We start from the raw sequence: 25391 nt of genomic DNA, 5'->3' as shown, positions 1-25391 counted from the left end.
AAAAAGGGATGGACCAAATTTGTAATGAGTAACGTAGTTTTACAATTCTGTAAATTTAGTATCAGGAAAGCTTTCAGTTCATCTGCAGAAAATGGAATTTACTGATATTGAGAAATAAAACGAAGGAAGGAATCTTATGTTTAAGAACCAGCTTATCATAGTGCAACTTCTGTGATAAAACATCTGCAATGCCAACTTTAAAACAGATCCCGTTTAATTTATAGGTTCAAATGCGCTATAAACCTACAGATTACTAAATGTTTGCTGTTTTACTCATTCTGCTGAAGCTTTACGCTTACCTTTAAAGTTGACCTAAAATTTATGTAGATTTACCATTGAACTTATGAATAATTGATAAAGTGGTAGGGATGACTTGATTCCGCTTTCGGAATTTCATTAAGGTTTCCTTAATCAGAAGATTGCATGTCTATGTTTGGAGCGTTTTAGATTGTGTGAAAGGAACGGGTCAGATTTTTTTTTTTTTAGTGTTTTAGTGATAGTTTGAACATATTAGTGTAGAGCATATTACAATTTTAGTTTTTTTTTTTTTTTTTTTTTTTTTTTCAGTTTTTATAATTAGGTGATTCCATTTCATTTGATTCACTTATGCTAAAATGCTTTCAAGCTCACTGTCGTTAAATTTGATAGCATTAGCTTAATCTTAATCCGGAATTTCTTTGATTTGTTTTTTGGTATCCTGTAGGTAACATTATTTTGTTCAAATGCTCGAAAGTATAAAATGTGAATTATGAGTATTACTTTAATAATCATTTGAATTTTGCAAATTTGGTTTTTGTTTGTGGGTGTATTGGATCATTGTTAACAGATAATTGCAGATACAAACGAAAGATTACATCCAGCATGTTTGACACCAACCGGCTATATACCAGAGCAGGAAATGACTGTTGCAAGTGAAACAGTAGTGTTCCACAATGATGTTCTGGAAGGATTTTCGGAATTTTCACAGCAAATAGATAACGGTTCTATTTGTGTTTCATTTGTTTGTTGTTTCCATTTTTTTTTTTTTTGGTTTTATGGAAATAAAAAATAGTGGTCTAACTCCAAAGGACGATAATTCTTTAGAATTATCCAAAACTATCGAAAGCGTAAAGTATACCGATTGTAGTAATAATATTATAAGTCTTCAATTTTACTTTTCGTCTTCCTCACAGGTTAGAATAATTTGCTTTTTAAAAATGAAACAAAATTCCAGAAGAGAAACTTACTCATCTTGCAGAATTAGTCGATGCAGAAGATGAAATAATGTCGGTTGCAACAAATATTTCGGAAGAACAACAGTTAATGCTGTTCGATGTTGAAGATGACATTTTTACTGAAGGTAAGCTTTTATTTTACTTAGAAAATTGAGTGCTAATAAAATATTACAAATCTTAGTGATGCTAAGAATAGTTAGGAATATTGGGTCACGTTTTCTGTCTTGGTATCAATCCTTTGAGTGCCCATTTGTAATTATTATCAGCGTTTGTTTGGAAAATGGATTTTTTGCAAGATTATAAGAACTGTTTCGTACTGCGTACTCTAAATTTACTTCTACATGATTCTAAATTGTTGCTGAAAGTTATTAATATTACTCTAAAAGTATAAAGAAGTAAGGAACTGTTATTCCGATGTTAGAAGAAACTACGGTCAGATTAGAAAACTGCTGTATGTATTTTTTTTTTTCTGATTATTAAGATTTAATCTTTTTCTCTGTGAAGAAGTTGTTATTGGTGAAGAAGCCTTTGCTGATGAAGTAATATCGAAACCGAAGAAGTTGCCTAAAGAATTGAAACAACAGGTTGTAATTTCATGACCCATTGTTAGAGTTCAAATTCGAATATTTGGAAATGGAATTTTATAAACTTTAATGCAGTATGAATCTTTAATCTCAACATTAGCCACTGAATGTAATTAGAAAACAGATAATTAGGAGTTTTTGGATGAGGTTTTTTGGATTGGTTTGTAGGTGAACGTTGTTTCTGCAATAATGAACGACTTGAATGTGGTGATATCATCCCTCAATAATGCTTCACAGGGAGCTGGTTACATTAGAAAGTGAGTTTTGCAGATTTTTCTCATCCGATAATTAAATCATGAAGGACAGTTCAAACGTTTTCTTAATCGCTAAGTGTTTCAAACTGATGATGGATATCTTAACTACCGCTGATACCACTGTATTTTGTTATTTAGGATTTAGAAACGGATGAGCAAGGTATAATTAGTTAAAGAACTAGGGAAATTAGTTAAGTGAAAAAGGCGAATTAACATAATTATCTCACTTTGTTTCTTTTTCAAGTTAGTATGTACGATATTAAACTGAAAAGTCTTATGAATATTTTAACAACGTTATTTTGGCATTAACAAACTTTTTATTATAATTTCATTAAAGATGATCTCACTGAGTATATTGATGATTATGGTATTGAGCATGTACACGAATGAATACTGCACCGTTGAGTTCCTATGCTTCCAATTGCAGGATTATGGTTCAGCAGTCTTTGAATAGGGAACTGGGTGACATTTATACTGCAATAAATAATCAAGGATGCGATCTCAATAGAAATATTGAGATGAATAACGGTAATGATAAAACTACCGTTAATTTTCAATTTAGCTCATCTGATAGACAACCTCTGTCGATAAAAGTTAGTCTTTTTTTCTGAAAATTTTCTTTTTCAAATTTCTAAAAACTTTTTTTTATTGTTCATCAGATTCTTATGACATCTTTTTTCTTAAAGTAAGTGTTTTCAATATGAAACCTCAAATTTGGAAATTTCATTACGTATTCCAAATCATTTCTCTCAAAACAGTGAGTTTATTGCGGTTGAAGAGTGAATGAAGTGTACAAATCTCATAATTTTTAACTTTAATATCTTTGTAGCAAGGTGAATTAAGATTCAGTGGTTGTAGGCATGCATTTGTGTGCGTAGTATGGTATCTTTGATGTTAGAAGATAGGCTTTGTTGAAATATCTAATATTCGTGACAATTTCAAGATGATTTTTCAGATGCAGATTGAGGGATTTCGAGCAACACTTGATGATATTATTTTAGTGCATCTTTCTGCTTTCATATGTGATAATCAAAAAACTAGTGTTCCATTGAATTTGAAAATTAATTTGATGGATACACAGATTACTATTGGAGTTAGTTTAATTATAGCTGTTATAATTTCAGCATTTCTAGGAACAGTAATTAAAGTTGTGGTAGTTTTCTGGCTGCTGCTTTTGTCAACATTAAATTGTTATCTGCCATTTTCATTATCATTTTCATTTAATCCTTTATTACTGATAAATTGTCAGAAGTTTTAGGAAGCTTGCAGGTTCTTAAAGTAAATATATGAATTTTATGAACATTATCAGAGTTGTATAAGACTTAGTTTTATGAAAAAATAACCTAACTAAATGTTGGAATTGTTTACTTTTTTTAGGACCCAAGGGCAAAACCACTCCGAATTAAATTGAACGATTGCGTCATTGAACAAACAGAGGAAGATGATACAGTCCTATAGCATATATCATAATCTATCTTTTTACTATCCTAAAATTTATCTCAGTCTGAATGTTTTTCTGCCCATTCCACTTTTTGATTTCTGCACTTCAAAAAGATATAGAGTAGAGGTACAATAATTTCTGCAATAATAGTCTTTGGGAAAATTTTTTGTATATTAGTTTTGGTACTGTTTGGAATGAAGCCATCAGATTTGAGTAATCACTTTTTTTTGAAAAATTCTGCTTTTATTCGGAGTAATATATGCAAAGCTCTTTACTAATATACGGCAAAGTTTTTTCCTTATTCTTCATCTGCTGCTTTTTACGAAACTGCTAAATTTCTGGCAGTTATGAATTGTTGCATAATTAAACCAAACAGCTCTAAAGATTGGTATTTCAGGCTTGCAAATATTTTATTTTTATCCTTTCTAACATCCCCATCCATTTTTTTTTTTTTTTTTTTTGCACTATTTCCCGGTGGTCCTAAAATTTGCATCACGCTTAGCTTTTCTTGAATGCTGTTTCTCGATGTAATACAGCATGCAAGATTATATTTTATAAAATGGATTTGTAAAAAACCTGTTCCAAAACAGTTAAAGTATACCCTGCAAAAGAGTTTGCTGCGAAAATTTCGACATTGTAATATGGTATAAAGGTAATAGCGCGATTGTCCGTCACATATGTCCAAAATTCTGATTTTTTTTTTAATGAAACTTCGTACTGCGCGTTTACATAATTTTTGACCAAGTAAAATTCAGTGGAAATTCCTCATTGCTCACTGTATTAATTTTTCATCTCGATTTTTATAAATGTTTTTTATCTTCCTGTTCAGTTCATATTTTCCACATAGTAAAAATCATTATAGGTTTACGGGGTTGGTGGCAAATCATCATGCTAGAAAATTTTGTTCAAGGAAAGCATACAGCAGAAATCGGAACGCGTGAATTATAGAAAAAATGCGATGGCCGTGATTATGATTTGCAAATTCGGATCGTGTTAAAGTTTAGAGTAACTGTGTGGTATGATATAGTGAAACATGGTTTGGATATGAATAAGCTCTTGATTTCAACTGAACTTTAATTCTTTACTTTTGCAATAAGTCATGAGCAGGATGGGTGAAATTCGATAGTGGGAAGTGGTAACGGGATAGACGTAAAATATAAGCGGAAATTTTTAGTTGGGAAACCAAATAAATTGAAGCAAGCAGGATGGAAACACTGGTAGGATTCCACGTGAAACTGAAAATACCGCATCCCAAATGACACCACGCGAAGAAATTTTATTCTTGCTCATGTGAGCTTAATAATCACACTGCTTCCCAGCATTCCATTGAAGCTTCATATTTCTGTGCCTTTGTAAATCCAGATTTCTTAATTTTGAAATGTCGCAGTAAACCTGCACTTTCATCTCGTATTTGTGTAACTGTGCTTGTGCATGTGCAGTCTTTTAAAAAAAGCTTAAACATTTCTAGACTCATATACCGATACTAGACGAAAGGAGTAGGACAGAAGGAAAAAGCAGTGAGGAACTTGAACCTTTAAAAATGCTATTAAATTTCGAATGTTGCTTGACAATTGCACCATTGTCCAGTGTACAACTTGAAAGTATTCTTGAAATTATTCGCATCTTTATTTTTTCAATCATTATTATGTCACAGGAAATGTCACAGTTCCTTATCGAAATAGGATTATGATGGATGAAAATGAGATCATGGTTAATGCATGACAATGTTGTTAAGAGGGACGACTGCATGTATTTAGAATTAAATTGTACAAGTTCGGGTTAGAAGTGGATGCTTACAATAATCACCAGGATTTTCTGTCTAAAATATCGGCAGATGTTATAAAAATGTTTACCAGTGTTTTTGGATTTCTTTCATGTACATGTGTAAGGTGTCATCAAAGTGAAATAACGAAAGAATTAACAGAAATTAAACTAAGATGTAAATTCTACTTGTATATAAAATTTCTACCTGTAATAAAGATCAACAATTTTTCCATGCTAATAAGTATAAGAGAAGTTCAAAAATTCATTCTAAAGAAGTTAAAAAAAATCCATAACAGAAACTGATGTCCTATAACCGTAAACTTCAGAGATTTATATCAATGCACCTTTCTAGGAATAATTTGCTTCACTGAGTGAAGTTGAAACTTTGCAATGAAAACACCATAATATAACAAATAGATGCAGAATAATTTTGATCAAGAAAAGAAAAAAAAATTGAGCGGAAATATTAGTGAGAAAATCAACAGTTTCTTAATCTTTAACTGGTAGTGAAAGGCCAGCACTTACATGCGCATTTTCGAGTGCTTCCAATAAATTTTTCACTTGTTCTCTAGTTGAATGGATAGTGTATTCCCGATTTTCCAAGATGAAACGTCCAGGTGTTTTCCATGCACTCTGCGCTTTCCAAACAATTTCATTTGATGCCAACACTCTCATAGAGACGTCTGTATACTCAAAAGGTTTTGCTGCTGCAAAACAGTTACTGTGAAACAATTACTGTATACTGTATTTCCAAATGTTCAGATGTTTCGTAGGTATTACTAACATGAGTAAGTTAATGTAAAAACGGGATACAGAATTTGTTTTTCTGTTAAAGTATTCATACAGTAGCATATTCTTTTGAAAAGACCAAAGTGATCAACTAACTTTCAATGTTTTTCCCTTCAAATGAGATAATATTCCCAGATATGTTCTGGTCTACTGATCTAGATTGCGCTGAAACTGGTTGTTTCATTGTTTCTTCAACCAGTATGTATTCTGATTCAGTGACATTTGCTTGTTGTGATTTCAAGAAAACCTTAAAAACTCAAAATACAAGTGAATTGTGAGTGTAGATATCAAAATTTCGGTTGCTTATACATTAGCAGATTTGTACCTATTGCAAACATACTGTTCATCTAACATAATTTATGGATGTCACAATAACAACTGACTCGATATTGTTACATCCTCATTGTTCCCATTTTAATGTTTTTGTCGATTTTAGATGAAAAACTAGATGAGTGCATCATTTAGGCCAAACTAAAGATTCTAACTCTAATGAAGCACCAAAAAGACAAAAATTCATAGTAAGCAGTGCTTCTTCCGTATGCCTGAAGCATCGTAAAACGTACCCTCTCATATATCAACATCCTAATCTTTCAAGTTTACACCGCGTTAAGGATTTTTAATTCACTTTTATAGAAACTTTTTCTTATTTTTGTTTTAATGTAAATTACGAGGTACTTCTTTGATGATATCGTTAGCAGTGCTGTAAATACTCGCCCGAAGAATAACGTACGGTTGATGTCTGCTAACATTATGAACACACATCAGAAAAGTTCCGCTCATTGTACATGTGAATGGACGCAAATCTATGAATAGATTACAAATGAAACAACTGATTTCAAACTGAAGTTCTTTAAAAAGCAAATTATTCGACGCCAAGGAAACTATGTAGTTCAAGAAGTTTCTTTACTTTCTGAGTACTGCAAAAGATATTACCAGTTGTAATCTCCTTCTCGTTAAAAACATAGTGATCCAAAGACTTTATTCTATGAAGCATAGGATGTTGTCCTAAGGAACGATTATTTGTTTTTCTCCCTAAAGGAGATTGAGCGCAAGATGGTGACTGAATTGTTGACGATGATGACGGTGTTCCGCTACCACTCTTGATTATAGAACTGATCCAAGCTTTACCGCTAGGGTCCTAGAACAAACACTACAAGTCATTGGAAGCCCAATAGTTCACATCAGAATTCAAAAGGAGTGAATTTTATAAGATTTCATGTGCGATTCTGTCATGAAGCATAAACCCGCCGTTCCTTTTTTCCTGATGACGAAACGACGCATGGAACCATTCCAGCATGCAACAAAATCCATGATCGGTTTCTTGGACGGTAAAATACGATATCTGCACTGCATATTTTGTTGTTCATCACTGTTACTCAACACTTCATTGCTATTTACTTCAACCAAAACATATTCCTCAGTTGTATCCGCATTTTTTCCGGCATTTATGAGTGCCTATAAAAAGTTGGTACAAAATATTAGAATCTATCGTCCTAAATGAATATTTAGACTTACTTAATTAAATCAAAACAGAAGTACTTCAAATGAACTGGATTAGAATACAGAATACAAATAAACCTAACTAACATTCATACCATTTGTACGACATTCTTCACTGTGGTAAATGACTCAGCGTGCACAATAACTGGTGTATCGTCATTATATAAGCCCGATATTCGCAATACAAAAATCTGACGTTTGAGAATGGGAACTGCTTTTATCGTTGCCGTCTTAAATAAGCGACTTTATTATAGAAGTGCTTGCGACCATTGAAATATTAGTAAATTAGGTAAGGTAAAGTAATATAAATGGAATCAGATACTTCCACAAAGCCTAACCGGACAGATATTAAGTGTCTGAGGTTGCAGTTGTTGATCAGTATTACAATTGACAATACTATCTTCGTCATGTAAATAAATATGTTCTTCTTGTTCAAAATGTGAATATAGAAATATAGTTCCCTGATCCATCGGTATATTTGTGGGTGTTCGTAATGGGAGATGACGATATCCTGCCCGAATACAACGCACAGGAACTACTCGTTGTGCCATACATCTAATAAAATATGTATATGAAAAGGCGCAGGTCGCACTGAGGAAAAAATTTCTTAATTTTAGAACACCAAATTATTTGTTGAGGAAAATGGACGAAAGAAATACCTGCCACTTGTGCTATCGCAGACAGCGATTCGTAAAAAAGCTAGATAAACCAAAGAGATTCGAAATGTTGAAGTGTGATTCCAAATTGGGTTCACGGAATTTCGATTTACTGTTTTACTTTTCTCTTTGGCACAGTCCGCTGGTATTCCGATGATCTCCACTTCAACATACGTTGAAGCGCTATGCTGATTTGGACAAACATGCTGTCCTGATATTATCTAAAGAAATGGATATTAAACATTCAAGTTCAAATTTTAGCACGAAAAATGACAAAAAAAGTTAATTATTGTGTAAGTTTTTAAATGCATGTACAATCTCACTCACGTAATATAAATCAAATCCATAACGAGAGGATACACTCTTGAAGTCGAGTTTAATCAAAACTAACTCTTGAATCTTCTACTCATAAAGTTATAAAGACTAAATTTTGATATTTCTTACCTGAAATCTGAGTGCTTTCAATTCATTGCGAAGAACAAACCTAGATGTTTTGCCGAAAAACTAACGGGTAACATTTAACGCTCGATCATGGACTGATTTTATTTCTCTTCGTATAGCTACTTATTTAATTCACCAAATAACGATTGATTGGAACGAGAAACAAGCAAAAATTTACCTTAATTGTATAAAACAGCGCAGATATTGAAGTAGTATCTTTGCAGAGCGGATTAAAACGATTATAGTGGGGATGGGAATTGTCCCATAAAACCCTCGGTTTCAAAATATATCCACAATTCCCAGTTTGTTCGAACATTGCTGCGTTTACGGCCATTGCTGTATCAGTGGTTTGAAAATTCAAGGCAACCATTTGCAAACCAAATGCCCAATAATGAACTGGATTGAAGTTAGAGGAATCAATGCGCATACCGCCAGGATACGTTCTAACAATCTGTTCACGTGAATAAGCGATAAATTCCAATGGGTGTTTCCTGAAATGTTCAGAAAATCCATTTTTCTCAAGATTGTAGCCTTATAAACTTTATGATAACTGCAGGTTTATAAATTTTTGAGCTAGTGAGCTCTATAAATGTTAGTTTTTGAAGTTGCAATAATCACCTTGAAAGCTTCCGGGCGGATGATTCATTCAGTGATATAACCTGATAGCATGATGCATTACTGTTGGGCCTTGACAAAGAAAATCGAGTTTCTTCTCCAGATTTCAGTGTATTTTCCCCATTGGATAATGCAATATTCCGTAACCGTCGTGATGGAGTTGATATGGGTAATAAATTAGAACCTGCTCGAGTCATCCCCAGCATCGAAGATTTGGTAGGTTCTTCTCGTCGATGAACAAAATCGACCATACCAGGAAAACCCCAAAAAATTCTCTTTACCACCATATGACATTAAGGGACATTTACGCAACATTATAAAAATCTCAAATAGTGACACATCACTACAATATACAGAATCTTTGCGAGACTCAACTCAGACTGAACGTGTAAAGTCGTACTTAACGTTCAGAGAAGCTTGAGTGGCCGCCATCAAACAGTTAATCCTACCTTGAATTTGGTAGTCTGCATGTAATTCACCAAATCTGATAATTCAGGTGCAACTGGGGTTCCTGATATCTTCTTAATGGGCCTCTGCAACACTATTTCTTGATTAAATGATGATAGTTTATCATCTGCTCCCCAGTTGAATGATGCACTTGTCTAGTATTAAAAGAATGTTACAGACAAATCATTCCAGTGAGATGTCATTTATTAAACATGTATGAACTACAGAATGGCTAAATTATTCAGTTCTGTAACATCAGATGACAAACTGATTCAGCCAATTAAAAATGAAACAGATAACATACCGAATTTATAACACTAATGATGCATGGTGCGCACAAATTAAAGTTTTTCCAGGTTATGTGCCCTGCCAAATTCCGATCTGTATTGCAGAAATATTACTGTTATACGAGTACTTCTGAAATATTTGGGTGGTCAAAAATTTTAGAAGTTTAAACAAACCTCATGTTCTGATTTGGATACAGAGTACTTGTGCTCCTCTTCAGTTTCACCGGACGATTCATGCAGTGTACCTCTTGACAATCGATTTATTATCCTCAGACTTTCCGAACCTGCATAACATCAAAACAATTGAGATAAATTACATCATTTGAGGTTTATATGGAACCAGTAGTAAAATGTAAGCTGACCTGCTTCTTCGTCATCCAAATCATCATAAAATTCCTCAAGATCATCTTCATCTGTTCCATAGAATCCACTGCAAATTTTAAGCATTCATTATTTTTCTAAAAAGTGGTTAAAGGATTATTTTATCAAATAAACAAACTCAGTCTGCTCCATAACCGCATCGCTTTCATTTTTGATAAAGTACTTATCCACACGCAGTCCGACACTTGGTTCTGCGACCAATTTCTTATTTTTAATTAAAATTTTATTCTGCAATTGCCACGGTGATGGAAGTCGTGGAGAATTACTATAGTCAGCTTCGAACAAGAAATACGTAACTAGTTCTTCACCGAGGTAATTCTGAAATACACATGAGCACTGCTTCAAGTGAAACCTTAGGCAAAATGAATTTTTAAAATCAAAGTTCAAAAAGGTGGAAATCGAACTCTAAACATTTGAGCCATTCTCGCTTGCTGCTGAAGTGAGCAATGATTTTCGATTGATAAAATAACAGGTAAATTGCTGGTAGCGAAGGCACTTTTTTTAATGATAGTAAGTACTTCACGAAAGCCAATTTTAGATGTCAAAGTGTGGCCATGGAATATCTGGGGCAGGCCATTTTCACCATCCCAGCAATCTAATTCAACGCAACGACAGCCTGTCAATAGTACCTACAATTTTTTGCAAAATTTACCTGGAATATAAATTAATTTAATTTAATTAACTTAAAAAGTCGTATATGCGTTTTTTCGTGTAGCACCAAATATTCAAATTTTGACAAATTTGATTAAAACAATGTACATCATTCATTCAAGTCACATAAAAGAAATGCAATTTTTTGGAATTACTTTGTTATTGAACTTAAGTAAATATAGAAATGATCTGATGGTAAGAACAGCAGCCTTAATTACTAATAGGTATAATAATAATAACATTTATTTGTAATTCTTGTGCATGTAAATCCAACCTGGCGATACATTTCGGTGGATGATTCACCCTTCAGCTGATGACCTGTGAGGTAAGTATTGTGACTTGAGCAAATATAGTAATAGTTTAATGGATAATGAAGTATATCCTGATCAGGTTTGATTGCTTCAGGCACAAACGCATAATTCGTTGAGTCAGTTATATATCGTACAAATCCTTCAAATGAAAGCTGCTGACTACTTCGGTAAATTGAATTCGGTTCGTGTTCCTGGAAGCAATAAAAGTTTTCAAAATTATACAAACACGATATATAATTTCATGTCATTACATTCATTATAAGACCTGTATTATTTTGATTGCATAATCTTCATCCACAATTTCCATCTGATGTATCTCAATAAACTGTTTCAGCATTGCAGGAGTTAAAAATGAATATCTTGATGTATCCGTTAGGTCCATACTGAAATAGTATGCTTGTTACAAAAATTTCCTGATATGAAAAAATTGTAAGAATTCTTTATTCTTATAACACAGATCGTAAGGATTATTACTGTTTTTGATATTTAGGCACTAATTGCTACCTTCTTGACTTTCTCTCCCAATTCGTTTATAAAAGAATTTAAGTAATACATTCTTGCAATTGTGCTGTAACTATGTACACATCAAAAACGCTTCTCACTTAGATATTTCATAAGTCCAAAAAAACAACGATCAGTTTCCAACTCTTTTTTTGAACGAAAAAAAAAAAAAAAAAAACACCTATTTAAACTAGCAAGAGCTAGTGCGTTGTATACCTTTTGTTGCTTCTCACTGATATGCTGAGTTGTAAAAGTATTCCTTGTAAGGACATCTGCAAAAAAGCGCATGAACTGTTATTAAATAATTCTGCCTAAACATATAAGAAAAACATAGATAGACAGTCACGATATATATGTATATATATGTTGGTCTATATCAAAATGTAATTTTTTTATGTAAACATCATCTTCCTTCAATTCCAATGTTTACGCTGAATTATGAACCGTTTGGTATAAACTCAGTATCCCAAAGCGGTGATTCTATTTGTGAAAATTTTTGATTTTTTTCACATTCAACTGCATTTGCGTTGCCACATCCATATGCCACGAGGAAATCATTGAAAATATCTCTAAAAAAAAGCATAATCATTACTGTTGACATGTTTTCGTATGAACTCAAGTTCTTCAAAGCGTATTTTCTAAAATGAACTTACTTTAGATCTGTTCGCATGTTTGCATTAAATGATTTGTACAATTCAATGAATTCGAATAATGTTAAGGGCTTCTCAGCATATTCTTCTTCACACGATTTCGAGGACAGCAAAAACTCCTTAGAGAAAGCTGGGTTTTGACTTGTATTTTCGGAACTTTTTGTCCTACTAAAAAAGAAGTAGTAGTAATTTTGAAATATTTCGACTTTTTGGTACTCCATGCTATAAAAAAAAAAAACAACTAAGCAATTTTTAGCTATGCATGTAGAAGGAGATGTTTGAAAAATGAAATTATTTGTTCACAATACAATTTTAATATTCTGAAATATATTTCTGAACAATTTGGAAGGCTATCATGCAAGTCATAAAATCAGGGCTTACTTTTTTGTCTTCTCAGACCAGAAATTGGCTAAAGTTCTTGCTGATAACTTTCTGGATTTGTACCAAGAGGAGAGACTAATAGTATCGACTGATGAGGAACTGTCATGTGATCGAGGCATTTTTGATATGCTTGGGTCTGATACAGTAAACTGTCTGCCAGTTATGCGATTTCGTACTGACTGGTATTGCGCCTGAAAATTTGGGTTTTCAGAAAAATATTACAGCCATAAAAATATTACGCATGTTTCCGGTTAAAATATTCGATTCTTCAAATTCCTCTCACAATGTGTATTTTAAAATGATGATCATATTAACATTCTTCTTAAACAGTTTCCATGAAATTTTGACAAAGAAGACCAAAGCAGTTCAAAGTTCTAGATATTCAAAAACAGTATTCAAGAATGTGGATATTTAAAACACCTTCAAAGATATAAATGGTTGTGGATGAGCACTACGGTTTGCAAATTTCATTTGGCGAGTAACAGCACTTGTCATTTGTTTTAAACGACCTTTTTTTGCCGTAACCTCTGCAGAACGAATCGTTCCTGATTGAAGTGATTTCGAAACGATACTTTGCAAACCTGACAAGAAATAGAATATTTAAAGCATCTTCAGAGATGCAAGAAATCGTTAAAGGTATAGATTCTCATCAAAATACTTATCTAGTTATACCTAAAGCCCTCTGCTCTTTGGCTCGGCCACCAAAAGCTTGTAGAGCTTCATGAGGCTGTACAGTAGATATCACGCCTTCATCGATCACGTTATCCTGTTCGTAATTGTTATACAATTGTAAATACAGTTTTCTAAGCCATAAAACTCGTCGATCTGCGCATTTTTGCTGTTCTAGGAAGTAGTTTACAATCTGAAAAGCTTTAACTATCAAAAAATTAAAGAACAAATTTTAGGATATTTTTATAAATTCCTTTAACTGTATTTATTATAACTACGTAGTCTTGACTCCAGTAAAAAGAGGAAAATGAGAAAGTAAATGTGTTTCAAGATTTATTAGATAAACATAGAATTCATCACTAAAAACCCTTAATTATTATTGCATAATTTAAATTACAAACATACAGCTGTTAACCCGATTATCCAGCACTGAGCGCTTTTCTCCGGTGCGATAAAGTACAAAAATTCATTATCAGACAAATAACAACCAAAATTTATTGTCCAGCAATGCATTTGCACAGACATATCTTCATTGCAGTAGCGTCGGTAAATGTTCTGAAAAGGCAGTCCTTCGAAATAATGAAAAATTCAATGTTCATATCCTTAGATTCGTCTGTTTTTTTAGCACTCATATCCTGCTAAAGGTCACGTTTACCTTGACTAGATTTCAAAATATTCCAGAAAGAAAAATTTCAATCTGATGAAGTTTAACAGTGATTTGACCTCAATGTTGATGTCGTGTGAAGTAACATTTTCAACAGATTTAATATAGGAAAGCTTTAAAAAGCCACATTCCAACATAGTACAGGCAGCTCCAGCTGGTCGTAAACTTGGTGATGAAGGAGGATTTCCACTTTCTAGTGGTGTCGTACTTTGCAGTTTTGCACTTTGTATTCGTGTCACTGATGAGATATATGCATCCTAGAATGTATTTAAGATGGTTTCTCTTTAAAAAAAAAAAATTAATTGGAGTGGAAGCTTTTCGAGAAATAAGCTGAACTTCTCAACTTGGACATCATATTAGAAATTTTGAAAGATATGAGTTCATAACCAGCAAATTTCATGTATATCCGGAGAAAAATTCCTAAAACATCTGCATATTTTAACGAAAAACCTCTCATTCAAGATTCTTAAAATTAATGAGTTAAAGAATACCTTATCTTTTGTCTCCTTTGTTCCCAAATAACCAACTTTATGCCATGACAACAAGCCACAAGTGGCATCCAGTTTTAGCATACAAAGGGTGCTGCGACTTGTATACGGATCACAATGAATGACTGTGGTACCATGATGAAGCCTTTGGATCACATCCAGATCGAAACGGTTCGTATCCAAAGGTACCAAAGTGACATTTCTCGCAACACCTTTGACAGGTTGCACTGGATGATAACCCTCAAAATTTACGGTTCGCAAGGTCGAAATTCGTTGAACTTCAAATATATTCGTTTACGTTTTATTTTTGTTTTTAAGACCCTTTGATAAACTAAGATTATAAACATACCTTAGGTTTTGGATTTTCTTTCCCAATACTTGGTTTCGTAGGATCCATGACAAAACTGGTTACATTCTTATAATGGCGGTAAAACAGTTCCAAATTATCAAGCACCACAGCCACCAAACTAATCTTATCAGCATTTAACAAACCACTAACTCCAATTTCAGACGTACAACGATTATCGCCAGTTTGTTTATTCATAAGCTACAAAAAAGATTCAAAAACTTTTCAATAAATTAATCATTAACTTGGTATATTTTTATTCGATTTAGCGTTGTAAAGGAACAATGATACCTCAAGCCTCTCTTTATTTTCATCATCAGTTATCACAACGCTTGGCATGTCGTTTACTATTGCATATAAATCACGCAGGAAGATACCAAAAAAAGGAATCAGCCTGCACTGTGGCATGCGTAAAGCTCTTTGAATCGCTTCTCGATAAATACTCGACAAAGCAGCCTGATTACTGGGTAACAGAGCATCACAAAGCTGTAAATTTTGCACAACACCGTAGTTTTTCCTTTCTTTCCAGTGATCAAAAATAACATCAAATTTTTGAAGTGATATAAAGTTTATTAAACAATTTTCCGCTTTCCTCTAGATGAAATTTTTCAACAAAGGACCTGTTCATATTTATTCTTTTCCTCAGATCTCATTGACAACCAAAATGATCGCAATTTTTCACTTTTCAGTCCCATCAGAATTTCAACGGCTGCGTTGAAATTGCCTAAAGATAAAAAACATTAACCATTTTCTGTTTTTATTCCGCTTTGACTTATTCTTTTGTATTTCTTTTTCAATTTACATCATTCTTTTTCCAAACAAAAAGCAATACAAACATGTAGATAAAAAAAAAAACATACACCTAAACACATAGATAAATCTTCGCTAAATACCTTATCCTTTAAAAAAATGGAGAAAATACAAATAATTTAATGTTGTATTAAGGTGAACCCAATATTCAAAATTTAATCAGAACTTAAAAGAAAAAAAACATTTAAAAAAATCACTGTCAAACACTAATACTTACTTATTGAATCTTAAATCCTTTAACAAACATCCCTATGAATTTCTACAACTCATTTTCGTAACTGATGCAAACAGCATGTGTTTCGTTTTTTTTTTTTTTTTAATAGAAGTTTTTAAAATCAATGATAAAGCATAATTTCGAAACGAGAAATTATTTAGAAATTTGACAGAAAAATGAAAAGCAGAAATTTGGGAAAGGTCAACACCGATAACAAGTTTGTAGTAAAAATTAACCAATGTTCCAGCACGTATCGATCATTCGGAAAATAGAAATAAGAGTTATTTTCCGTTCTTCAGATGTTGGCATGCTAAGTATAAGATGGGTTACCCACGAACTTATCTGAAAAACGACTTAAAAATTGAAAAATTGCTGATAATTATCGTTATCTTACCTGCAAAATGCATACCAAAAAATTAAAAAATATTAAAATTTGTCTTATTGGGTTATCTGTTCTTATCGGTAATAATTATTTTCAATTTCTCAAGCATAAAAATTTAGCCACCCGGCCAAATTAAAGCTTTATTGAAATAATGCCAAAGTTACGTTTTGCCAATAAATCTAATCACTGTTCTAATTGCAGCCTCTTGCGGATACATAAAATTAATGATTTAAGTTAATAGTAATAAATTTTTAGAGTACGTAATTCATTTACAACCATATTATAAGTTTACCTAAAGCAAAGGATAAATGATAACTGTTGGATAATGGAGAACTTTAAGCACACCTCAGATAAGCGCTTAACAAGATTTTGAACGGGACTTGGATTGTTTGCAACTGGTACTGAAGTTAAATCGCAGCTTACATAATGGACATAATCTATCGGTTGCATCCCATAGAATAATTGATATTCGGTTGCTGACAACTAAAAACCTTGTACATTTAGCATTATCACATGTGAACCCTTAATTCTAAACACGTTCCCCTTTTCAAAAATCTTAGTTTAAACAAGCAAATTCTATACCAAGAAATTCGAATGAAAAAAAAAAAAAAAAAAAAGTTTTCAACATTAATTTCTTTCAAAAATAAATTACAAAACACTGAAGATATCCAAATTTTATTACGTTCTTATACAGCTCCATTTTGTAATAAAAAACTATTTCTAATACTTTCGTAATGCCATCGGTAAAAATGAAGAATTATGGAAAAAGAATGGAATAATTTTAAAATGAATTTAGAGTCAGTATTTTTTTTTTCATACCTGAAAAGCTAATTCTTCGGGAAAATGTAATATATGTTGTAGTTTCTCAAGTTCCGGTCGAAATAAAGCAATTGGTTCATCACCAATTACAAAATCATGTACTGTCGAACTGTTTGGATGTGATGAAGCTAAAAATAGCTGATGTAAATGAGGAAAAAACGGAACTGCATCAACAACAGTTCAGTGTAACAAAGAAATAAATGAACTTACAATGATAATGCATCTCAATATTTGCAAGTAACAAAAGTTAACAATTCTATGTGATTCAAAAAATCACATCGCTCCAAGAGGTTCATGTAAAAAACTAACAAATTCGGTTTATAAATCAGTTTTTTAGTAGTTCAAAACAAAATTTATCATCTGAATGAAGCCTCGGGAATTCCACCACACTGAGAACATAAATTCCATATCAGTTGAAGATGCATAAACTAAGCATTTTTACACTTCTGAAATCTGGTAGATTGATACGGAACAAAAGTTTCCGAGATAATAAAATGTGGAATTACATATCTCTATCTCACAATATTGATTTTACAATTTCACTTTTTCTAAGCGAAATTCAATTATAAACTTAGGAAAATTCCTCATTAATATAGTAACAATTGATCTCTAATGAATAATGCAATGAATGAATGGACGAAAGCAAAAAACAAGAGTGTATAGAGAGATTTGAATTATAGATCTGAATTTGAGAAATATAATCAACAAATTTCGATAACGCTGAATGTAAGACAAACAAACTTCAAAACATAAGATGACAGTCTTTAATTCTGTAAAAAGATCAGTTCCAGAAATTTTTGGAAACTGAGCGGCTAACACCTTACCTTATTCAAAGGAAATCAAAACTGGTTCAGTGTAAGACTAACATAATTTTTTGCACTGATTATGAATTTTTTTTTTCTATTCTGTTGATTTTACAATTGAAGTATGAATAGAAACAATTTTTTGAATTAGTTGCAGTTCATAATTTTATATTGTAACATGCATAAACATTTTAGTTTTCTTGAAGGATTTTTGAAACCAGAATCATCTTCTATGCAAACGTATACACTTCTTGTATCCAAGAAAAGATATTCAAATAAATATCATAACAAAAATAATATGTAATATTTAAAGAAACTTTACCTAACTTACAGACGAATACAAGTAAAGAGTTCGGCTTTGGAGGTGCTGCATTTAAATGAATGGCGTTGACAAGTCGTTCAACAACACTGGCTGTCATGCGGATTTCTACAGGATTGAGAAATGAAAAATTGTTGTAAATACAGTTGTAGAATGAGACAAAGAAATAAAATGAAACTGCCACTGATTTTCAAGAATCGTTCACGGGAAACTTCCCTTCTTCTTAATTATGAAGCAAAGGAAAGTGAGAAGTTTTATGCGTTCCAAATTTTCTCGATTTAGGGAACTCTACGGCATATAGGAACATATTGGTTGGAGAAAGTTTGTCTTTACTTTGTTTAAGCTTTATTTTTTTTTATATAGTTGCTGCAGCCTTGTTGTATCTGCATCTAAGAAAGCAAAAGATCGTCTTATACTGCTTCTTCTTTACTCTCCACCCCTCCCCCTAAACCAGTTTCTCTTTCATTTTTAGTCAATTTACTTCAAAAAGCATAGATTGAAGTAAAATATGCGGTTTGCATGACATGAAAAGAAAAAAAAAAACCCAAAGAAAGAACGAAAAAAAGCAAAAGAAATGGGTGAATTTTGAACATCTTTCGTACTAATTGCTTCTTCGAATAACTCTTTTTCCCTGTCACAGATTTTTTCTAGTGACAAGCTTTTTGTTAAATTCAGAAATCCTTGTAAAGAAAAAATGAAGTTTAAACCAGTGGAGAGAACAGAAAACAAAAGCAGTATTGCTTGAGATGGAAAAATACGGAGAAATATTATTCATCTTCGGTCTCAAGGGATATTATTCCAAACGATTGGACAAATTAGAATAATCTTGAAGAAGCTTCAAGAATATGAAAGTATAGATTCCATTTCAATCTTCACACAATCTTTTCTCAAGCAGAATTGTTCACTTCAGCCAACTTAAGTACTCATACCTCACTTCAAGAATACATTACAGTCTCTACTGTTCATTTTACATTATTGCTTGCTTGTCTTCTCGCCACAGTTCTGTATTAGGTTTGTCACTGTATTCAGGGGAAACATGTCAGATGACGACAGTTCAGTACTGTAAAAAAAATGATTTGCCTAAATCTAAGCCATCATTAGTAAACTGCTGCGATTTTTGAACGAACACGATGATCTACAAAAGTCTTTTTTCAATTTCAACCTTTAACTTTGCCATAAACTAGATATGAAACCTTCGTACACAAGGACCATACTGTCATTTTTCAATTCTGTGTTAGCTGGGAATAATTTTACGGAAGCAATATTACGTAAGGAATTTTTGTTGCATATACTTCCTAAATAAAATATGTGACTGAATCTTTTTTTTTTTTTTATTTTGTTGATTTTACGAATACTTCCGATTTAATGAAGGATTAAAATATGAGCAGAAGAGATTCTTTAGCATGGAACAGCTGGACTCATTTTACATTTCTGTAGGTAACTGCATTTCTCAACTTAGAGAACGTTTTCTATAAGGTAAAAGCTTATTTGGGAGATTTTCTACAGTGTATTAGATATACATGCACAGTCACTAAACAATTCGAATATTAACAAAAGAACAAAAGAAATGAGAACCGAGGAGCAATAAAGAAAAAAAAAAGCAATATTCTAATTTCTTCTTTCTTTTCTGAACTTCTAAAAATACCTGAAACTCTGTCAGCATGAAATGTGTTGCACTGATCACTGACTGCTGAAAAAATCGATTTCCAAATGGAGGAAGCAGCATTGTTCTGCATCATTTCCCATAAAGTCATTGATATCGATTTCACCGACTGTATACGATGATGCTTCAGAAAAAAGTAGCTAAATTTCTACATTCAGCACTGACCGAAATTTATGTTTTATTACTTCTTCGCTGCAACGGTTGTATATTTGGATCTAACTATAGAACAGACATTTTTTAGTTCTATTCTACAATAATTCTCAAATTTCACTTTATTATACTTAAGTTCCAATATATTCAATCAGTGGCTTAAATAAACTGTTAGTTTTCTACTTAAACTTAAACAAATAAATGTGACAGAAAAGATAATAATACACTGAACAGCTTATAGTAGAAAAACAAGCATTCAAAACAGCGAACGAAATAAGTCAAAACGAAATTGAAATTTCATGAAACTTCGTGTTGCAGCCAAAGAGTGACAAAAACAGATTGCTACTTTTGAATTCCTCATGAAAAAAAACAGATTGTGAAAAAGATTCGGACATCAGGATGAAAAAAAAAAGACGTTAAAGGCCGCTCGCAGATTTTGGCACTAGGTTTTTCTATGAAAACTGAATTTTTCACTTCGAAACATTACAATTTTCACTGTCTTCTTGAACAAAAAATTTAATTGTTGAAAAAAATCTGAAAAAATACAAGCTAATGTGAAATGCAGGCGTAGAAACGTTATACGAAAGATATTAATGTATTGCAGTAATGTAAGTAAATCGGTCAAAATTATATTTCTGGATTATATAGGACGATCCTGAAATCAAGATAATTTTTAAAGGCACCACCTTCTGGCTCTTTGATCTAGAAGGATTCTGAATGAAATAGGCACGAAAGAAATTAGACAAGCTGTCATTCAGTGGTGCAAAGTTCAAGAATGCAATCTCGAAATACCTCCAGTAATTCATCACTCCTACAGATTGAACACAAGATTCTCGAAATCATTCATAAGTTTTGCAAATTGCTTTTAATTTACGTGCACTTAAGGGATACCACCGAATGAGAACCGCAGTTTCGGAAAGTGTAATACCAGAAAAAATTGTTAGAGAAAAAATCTGCCAAAAAAGGAGAAAGTAGTCTGCATGTCACAAATCCTAAAATATGTTGGACAACTTAAACAACAAGAAAATGGAGAAAACAACGCTATAATTCAGAAAATAAGATGAAATAATATTTGGAGTGACACGATTACGAAGAACTATATGTTTTCGAAAGTGAATGAATTTTTAGAAAACTTAAAGATAAGCAATTTCGCAAACTCATTAGAATGTAATAGCTAGCAAAATTGACTCTCTGATGGAATTCTGATGAATTACGCATAATTGATTAAACTTTTAATTTTTAATTACATTATTTTACATATATACATACACACAAGTATTCTGTGGACAAAGTTAATTAGTCTAAAGGCTTCGTTTTCCTTTTGCCAAAAAATGTAAACTAATTCGGATGTAACATGAATGTGATGAATTATACATAATAGATCAACTACAGAATATCATTTACATCTTACAACTAACGCTAAAGATTTCCAACACTTTTTTACATTGGTTCATAAATATACGTCTTCAAATACACTAAAATTACATATGTCAAGCAGCAAATAAACAATGGAGCATGCAATATTGATCGCAGTCAAAGTTCAATGATATGACAAATTTGTATCCTACTTAAAAAAATAACTCATTGCAGGAGTGGTTGGACAAAATGCACTTATTAATATTTCTTGTATTTACTGAAATCATTCAGTCAGTAATAGATTAAGTACAACAGGATCTACTTTGATCAGAGTAAGCGTAAAATTTTTCAGGAACCTGTTTTCTACACTTTATATTAGACGGGTTCGAAACTTAATATACAAGAGGGAAATCTAAAACAAGACTTTCAGATTCAGTGTAAGTACAAATGCATGAGGATTTCGCAAAATGTACTAATTTCGGGTTTATAAGAAAATCCTAGTATTAGAAGGCGGAAGAAGATAGTAGAAATAATACATAGAATATAAAATATTAAATACACAAAGAGAAGTGATGGGAATTATGACTAAGGAATAGAAGTGAGATTTAAATGAAGTCGAATTATCTATTCAATAGAAAGTATTATGCAACTATGATGTAAGTAATATTCATTAAGGTGGAAAATATTCCAACAAGAATATCTATTAGGTCATACCTTTTTACTGAAAGTTTTGACTTCAATTTTAATCAGTTTTGACTAGAGAAGTGTAGAAATGTTTATTTTATGAAAGAAATTGGGTCAGTCTGATTTCAGAGAGATTCAGAATGTTTTTGTTCAAACAGAAATGTTTTTCGATTAAAACAAGGATTCTGATGCGAGACAAATCGGTAAGAAATGCAATATTGCGTATAGTGGAGAAAAAAAGGAGGCGCTAAGATCATCAGAGATGACTTGTTGTTGTTGCACTGCTTTCGGTACAAGTGAGACACAAACGCACAAAGTGAAACTTCCATTTTGTTGCACTTCAGCTTATCCTTGTAGACCTTTAGCTTAACCTCCTTATGGTTTTTGTTCAGTCAATGATGATTATCCAGCCATACGTCTGGCACTGAATCGATCCTGGTGTATCGAGAATTATTCCATTTACAGTAGCGCGATTAGTACATCTCCACTTCTTAAAGTTACAAGCAGTTCTTGTTTTATCGCACGACAGTAAGTCTCCCTTTTGTCAAATGTATTTCCTTTCCACCAACCTGTTATCGATAAGACAAGCATCATTCAACATTCCTCATCTTATCCTCCTCCCTTTTTGTCTGTAAAATATTCCTGAATACATTCTCCTCGCTTAAAAGATTTTGTATGAAAGCAAAAGCTTCTTTATACTACGTTTTCGTCTTTTCTGAAAAAATTTTTTTCAAAACTAAAGCCGCTGCATGTATTCATTCATCTGTGGGTGTACTTCGATGATTTCGAAAATTTTATAACTTGCTTGATTGCGTTGGCGAAACGAACTGTTCTAAATTTTTATCACTGTATCGACTTGCAATCATGAAAGTACGTGATTAAGTTAACAAATGAAAACTATGTACCTGAAACTTTTAAAATCTTTTCCTATTTCAAACTTCTTATTGGAGATCTGACGGTTAACATGAGGATAAGACGCACATAGTTCATTTTTTCGTCCAGCATAGAACACCGTCTTCTTAGTGTTTTGCAAAAAGAAATGCCAATTCCTCATGCTTCTTCGAGTATTTCATGTTTCTTAGGTGCTGAAATGATATTCTGAGATAAAAAAATCGGAGGAGCATGTAAAAATTGTAGTGGCAATCATTTTAAGAAGATTGAGATATCTGATGTGAACAAACCAAAGAGATGTAATTGTTATCCAGTGTAGCTGGAATCCGATTCCTCGATGTTTTCGATTCATTGTCAATTTTCTATGTATTTTAATGTCTAAAAATGAATATGGTAGAAACTATTGAAGTGTTTTTATCCATGAAATCAGTGGTTCCAATTTAAAGTGTAATCATCTTCATATTCAATCATGTATTTAAATCAAATGTTGAGTACCAAAAAATAATTAAAATAAAATTCCCGAAAGTGAGCGAGTGAAGTCAGAAAGTAGATCCAGTCAGTTTCAACTAAAATGCTGGCAATTACAATTAACGTTGATAACTATTATTCGCTGATCTTCACAAAGCATTAAATCATTAAGTGGTAGGCAATGTCTTACGATATATTGGAATAAATGTTTAACTATTAACAAATATGCTAAAATTACAAAACAGATAAAAATAAAAAGTGAGTTTGGTTGAAGACAAAAAGATCTGAGTCATCGAGTTAGAGTGTGAGATAGGAAACTATTTCATAGACAAACAATAACAGATGGATGCAAATCGATTCAGAAGATTATACATTCTTGTACAGCATATCTCAGAGCTAAACTTTTCCCATTATTAAGAAAAATGAGAAGTTTTACGTAGATATTTAAAATGTTTGCTGAAGTGATAATACAGCTTTAGAGAAGTCATACTGCTACTTAGTTGACTGAAGATTTGAGTCATCGTGAGAGAGAAAACTATTTCGAGGATAGACAAAAAATACGAGACGCATTTTTGAATTAATTAAATTTTAGCTAATTTCAAAAAAAAAATACGCTTCTTACGAAAATTCGTCGGAAGAGAGATGTTGCAAGTCGCAAGGTCATATCTTTTTGGACAATGAGTAAATTAGGAAATTTGCATTTGAAAATCAAACTGTAAGAGATGGCGAAACAGTCAGAAAAACGGAAGAAATATGTACGCAAATTCTCCCAACATTTGCAAGTTTATGATTTTTTAGATTTTTTTTTGAAAAGGAACTTTTCATTCCACTTTCGTTTCCATAAATTTCGTCTTAAAACGATATGTCCTTCTCAACATAAGAAATTGCATGCATGAAACTGTTTTAAAAGATTTAGAGAAATTTGGAGAGAAATGCATTACAAAAAAACCACTTGAATCTGTTTCGCGTCAAGTTCCAAATACTATTAAATTTCGTGCATTTTTTTTTTTTTTTTCTTTTTGGGAGGGCAGGGAAAGAGGGAAGGCAGGATTTTTCATAGAAATTTTGACTTACACGTTATAATGAAATGTGCAGTTTTTTGCTACGGAAAAGGGATTTTTTTCTAACATTAAAAAATTGGCTTGTAAAAGAAGAGAAATCGTGCATTGCAAGATTTCTTAAAAGAGCGTTTTGAAGTTGGAGAGGCAGATGGAGCTCAAGTATTGGAATTTTAGTCAGAACGCTATTGTAAGGTAATCGTAGCGAAAATGAATGGCTCATTGATTGCTTAGAGGAGGAAAATTTAATTTTAATCAGAAGAAAATCAGGTTTGACTTACAGTTGGAAAAACAGAGATTTTTGCAGAGCTGTTCGTTCGGAATAAACTGTTGAAACGAGACGAATTAAATTAAAGTGGCAGCTAATTAAGGTAATTAATAAAGGGATGGACGAATTTTAAACACATGTCTGTTTGATGCTTCTTTTGATTGCTTGAACAGCTGAATTTTGTGCTACAAAGTTTCGTTTTTTAAATTTTACACAAATGAGCTTTCAGGTTGAAGATTCTGAAGGTATGGGTAGGATTAGGAAAGGTAAAAGAATAAAATGATGAAAATATTTTTTTTTCATAAAGTTTCGAAACTAATATTTTTTTAGGTCACACCTAATTACATTATTTACAAAGTTATTTGAATATAAATAGCTCGGAAAATGTTCTTTTATTGGATAAACAAAATTTTTGACTTTAGTTTAGTACAAACGTAAAAAGTCCTTAAAAGTTTAAAAAAGTTTACAAAAA

At 32.2% G+C, this 25391-nt stretch overlaps 2 protein-coding genes across 3 annotated transcripts; one reads left to right on the top strand and one right to left on the bottom strand.

Annotated features, from left to right (window-relative positions):
- Positions 1-898: 898 nt before the first annotated feature.
- Bm10966 (Uncharacterized protein) lies at positions 899-3510 on the top strand (the record flags this gene model as incomplete). The annotated part of the gene is made up of 7 exons (XM_043073567.1): positions 899-980; positions 1238-1339; positions 1719-1798; positions 1967-2055; positions 2480-2645; positions 3008-3145; positions 3430-3510. 7 exons carry the CDS (start codon positions 899-901, stop codon positions 3508-3510), a joined length of 738 nt encoding a protein of 245 aa, XP_042929501.1.
- A 2236-nt stretch (positions 3511-5746) lies between these two features.
- Positions 5747-20135, bottom strand: Bma-plc-1 (Uncharacterized protein; the record flags this gene model as incomplete). 2 transcript variants are annotated; one of them, XM_043073565.1, is made up of 33 exons in its annotated part: positions 5747-5964; positions 6143-6293; positions 6722-6849; positions 6980-7184; positions 7316-7501; positions 7642-7776; positions 7885-8101; positions 8206-8423; positions 8822-9134; positions 9262-9533; positions 9708-9791; positions 10167-10276; positions 10355-10422; positions 10492-10691; positions 10778-11002; positions 11299-11526; positions 11601-11718; positions 12018-12108; positions 12281-12405; positions 12490-12654; positions 12868-13058; positions 13288-13448; positions 13540-13729; positions 13942-14091; positions 14260-14457; positions 14692-14928; positions 15038-15235; positions 15326-15520; positions 15655-15758; positions 16295-16400; positions 16786-16923; positions 17260-17387; positions 20027-20135. In XM_043073565.1, the coding sequence occupies 33 exons, from the start codon at positions 20133-20135 to the stop codon at positions 5747-5749; spliced, it is 5562 nt and encodes a 1853-aa protein (XP_042929499.1). The 2 variants fall into 2 exon arrangements, with proteins under 2 accessions (XP_042929499.1, XP_042929500.1); XM_043073566.1 differs by lacking the exons at positions 17260-17387; positions 20027-20135 and having other exon boundaries at positions 16786-16890.
- Between the last annotated feature and the right edge of the window lie 5256 nt (positions 20136-25391).

The sequence above is a fragment of the Brugia malayi genome, assembly GCF_000002995.4.
Source record: "Brugia malayi strain FR3 genome assembly, contig: Bm_v4_ChrX_scaffold_001, whole genome shotgun sequence".
Taxonomy (NCBI): Eukaryota; Metazoa; Nematoda; class Chromadorea; order Rhabditida; family Onchocercidae; genus Brugia; species Brugia malayi.
The sequence above is the reverse complement of the archived record's forward strand: the minus strand, read 5'-3'. Positions and strand labels throughout refer to the sequence as shown.